This window comes from Cyprinodon variegatus, unplaced genomic scaffold, assembly GCF_000732505.1.
Source record: "Cyprinodon variegatus isolate N-32 unplaced genomic scaffold, C_variegatus-1.0 Scaffold1572, whole genome shotgun sequence".
Classification (NCBI taxonomy): Eukaryota; Metazoa; Chordata; class Actinopteri; order Cyprinodontiformes; family Cyprinodontidae; genus Cyprinodon; species Cyprinodon variegatus.
In genome coordinates, this window is record NW_015152025.1 from 43,130 (window position 1) to 46,872 (window position 3,743).

Here is a 3,743-nt window from a genome sequence, read left to right on the forward strand (position 1 = left end):
TTTGGCCCACATTCCATAGAGACAAAGGATAGAGTAATCTTGGCTCGGTTAGGTTTCCCGTATGCTCTAAAATTAAAAAAAACTGAGGAGGGATGGGGATGAGTGGAGTTACATGCATCACAGCCAAAGGTTTTGTGTCTCTGCTGACAGAGTGTAATGAATCTGAAGTGATGCAAAAGTGATGTAGGAGTGTAATTAAACCTGGAATATTCCCTCCTCTGAGGGCCTGAGAGAATCCCATTCAGGAGAATCCAGGAACTGGAAAGGGTAGATGTAATGCAGGAACTCTTCATTAACTGTCACGCTGATCCTGGAGGAGAACGGAGAGGCGCTTAGAGTCAGTTCTGTTGACATCTACTGCTCATTTATAACTTTCAAATACAGCTAAAACCCTGAACTTTATTAAAACTCTCACCTGTGACTCATGTCTGTAAAAGCTTTTGCTAATATCACGGTTTAAAAAGGCAGAGAACTGATAAGGAGAACCTTGTCTTTATAAATAATACAATCTTTTTGTGCTACTATAACTTTTCAGCAGCCCCATCTGGGACACATTTACGTATATAGCCCCACGTAGAGTGACATTAGTAAACTTTAGGTCTGCTTTTACAGTGAGAGTGAGCTGATTAACGCCTAATTTAAGCCAGGAATACACGGTACGATCTGTTTTCAATCTTTGCATGCAGCTACAACTCACATTGTATAACGAAACAGTGTGGTTTCGTCATACAATGTGAGTTTAGAACTAATGATGAACGGCCGACTGAATTTTAAACATGTTTGATTTTCTCCCGACCTGAGCTGAAAGTCGGCCCAATCGAACAATTCTTGCACGACTGCAGAATCGGTCCGAAAAGGGCAAAAAATTGTAAAGTGTATGCCTGGCTTCACACAGTCCACTACAAACCTCTCGCCCCCATTGATTTACATCATGTTCACTTCGCAGTGCGAAGATTGTGCATCGATCACCTGTGAGTAACACGGAAGTCAGACCACAACAACTCCTCCAGTGGATTCTAAAAATGGTAAAACTCTGCTTTTCATTGTTCAGCAGTCGTATATTTTCAGGAGTACATTAAGAACAGATGCTAAATTTGTTACTTAAATCTATACCACCCAACTGGTGAGTGTAAATTGTAGTAGCATAATTTTAGCATGTCATCCCATTACGCACAGCCAGCGACGTTAAAAATCACACAATAAGCCAGGATATCAGTAGGTGTTTACTTAAGTCTCAATGATTCCTACAGGCAGATTTACCACAATAGTTGATTCAAACCCTGAAATGATGGCTTTTAGTTTCAGTGTGCCACCCCAAGATTGTTTAGTGGATTTGCCCACTGGCCCCGTCTGCCCCGCTATGAAACATTTCTGGAGGCGCCACTGCTCACAGCCAAGGTGGGGGAGCTACTGAGCACATTATGTTTTTATTGTCATTCCACTGTCACAAGTACAGAGAAATGAACCCTCTGCATTTAACCCATCCCCTTAGGGAGCAGTAGGCTGCATTATGCAGCGCCCGGGGTTAAGGGTCTTACTCAGGGACCCAGAGTGGCAGTCTGTGCGAGTGGGGCTAGAACTCAGAACCTCAGGATTCCACTGCCCTAATCACCACTCCCAAATCGTTCAAATCAATGTGTGCAGCCACATCCGGCGCGGCACAGGTGCAGTTAATGAAATCATGCAGATCAGTGAGGTGATTCCAAAAGGAAGAAGATGGCCAGACAGCATAGTTGTCTTTGCATCAAGCTCCTGGATTGCACATACTAAACAAAAAAAGCTGGTCGCCAGATAGGAAAAAAAAATAATTTTAGGATAAAAATTCATCCATTAAGCTATTCTAACAAATGGGGTCAGTGGATGGATATTAGCCTGCACTGAAATCCTTTATTTTTGTTGTATTTCTAAAGATTGCATGTACACCATGTAAATGCATTGTACCTTTTACGAAAAAAAAAAGTACACATACAAAGGGGCTATTTATGGAAGAGGATTAGGGCCAATTGGGGAAAAAAAAGGTAACTGATTTTTAAAATTTATTTCAGTTAATATGGGAAAAAAGTCAGAATTCTGACTTTTTTCTCAGAATTAATAATAAATAATAATTTATTTAATTTATACTGCACTTTTCACCAAAAAGGCCTCAAAGTGCTACAAAAAAAAAGCATTTAAAAAAGCATTAAATAATAAAAGCTGTTTTAAAAGAGAAAAAAGAAACATCTAAGGGGGACCAAGAGTTTTGTTTTAAGGCCTTTTTTAAAGCACTCAGTGGACTGAGGAGCCCTCAAGGTGTCAGGGAGGGAATTCCACAAACGTGGGGCAGCAGCACAAAATGCTCCATCTCCCATTATCCTGAGTCTGGTTCTGGGAATGTGGAGCAGGTTTGAGTGAGTGGAGCGAAGGGAGCGGGACGTCTTCTGTGGCTTGATAAGTTCTTTGAGGAAGGGGGGGGCATGTCCATGGATGCATTGATGTGTGAGCAGGGAGACCTTTTCTCAGAATTCTGACAGCTAACAAACATGTTAGCATCAAGCCATAGCCATGTCTGTTTTAGAGACTAGCTCTGCTCCTCTATTAATGAGGGGACCCCTCGGGCACGTAAAAGGTTGCCTAATTCCATCATTTTCCACCAATGTGTCACTGGCCCTCTGAAAAAACTCACATTGTTGTCAGTGAAGCTGAGGGCTCCACATCTCTTCCTTCATGGTGCCCATCTACATTAAAATCCAAGATTCTGAGATTAAAGTCAGAATTCTGAGAAAAAAAGTCAGAAAAAAAGTCAGAATTCTAAGAAAAAAGTCAGAATTCTGACTTTTTCCCCATACTATACTGAAATAAAATAAAAAAATCTGTTAACTTTTTTTTTTCAGTGGCCCTAATCCTCTTCTGAAGCTATTGGACAAGGAAATAGGATATTTATGTGCACCGATATTACATTTTGCCTAACAACCCCTGAAACCCAGATGAACTTTGTTTCTCTCCAGCTGTTTCTAAAGGTGGAACATCTTGGCTACAGCGTTCAGTCTGAGTGGCTTTTTCCAGCACTGATCTCTATTTATTCACTGGATGCTGATTGGTCATTGGTAGTACATGCTGCCAGGGAGATTAGGAGGATTCTAAGGGTCCTTGATTGAGGTGGGCCTAATAGAAGAGGAAAAGATATTTCCCAATAGATATTTCAAATGTAAAATGAAAATCCAGCAGTAAAATAAATAATTTTTGTGTTCTCCCTCATTTTTTAGCAGTAAGTGAAACAAACGTTGAACGTTTTTTTTTATCAACTAGTTTATGCAATTGAAAGTTAATGTATATTTGACTTTTTTTTTGTTCTGATAATTTTCCTTTGTAGAAATTTTACAATAAAAAACACATTGTAAATGTAAAAAATACTCTTTATTGCAACTTGATAGCAGTTTTAAAGCTTGCATATAGTTTTTTTTTTAGGGGTGGGGGGCTGATATTGTCTTTCATGGGACCCCAAATTCCTTGCGGTGCCCCTGCACGGTGCTGTGAAGACGCCATATTGGTACTCCCTAGTTAGACCGGTCGGAATGTCAACAATAAGTGCTCTACGGCATTGAACAATGAAAGATGTTGTCATTCTCAGGGGGTTTCAGACTTTCAAAACAAAGATAAAATCATCACTTCGACACACTTGCTGTTTCACAGCATCAGTAAATTACTATCATTTATCACACATCACATTGCATAGTCAGTTTGAAGTCTATATAAATCATGTAATA

At 40.0% G+C, this 3,743-nt stretch overlaps 1 protein-coding gene across 1 annotated transcript in view; it reads right to left on the minus strand.

Annotated features, from left to right (window-relative positions):
* Positions 1-3,743, minus strand: part of popdc3 (popeye domain containing 3) — a 7,378-nt gene that overhangs the window by 1,770 nt on the left and 1,865 nt on the right. The window contains exon 2 of the mRNA XM_015403825.1: positions 202-310. Within this exon, the coding sequence (XP_015259311.1) occupies positions 202-310 (109 nt within the window). The remainder of the gene's footprint in view (positions 1-201; positions 311-3,743) is intronic.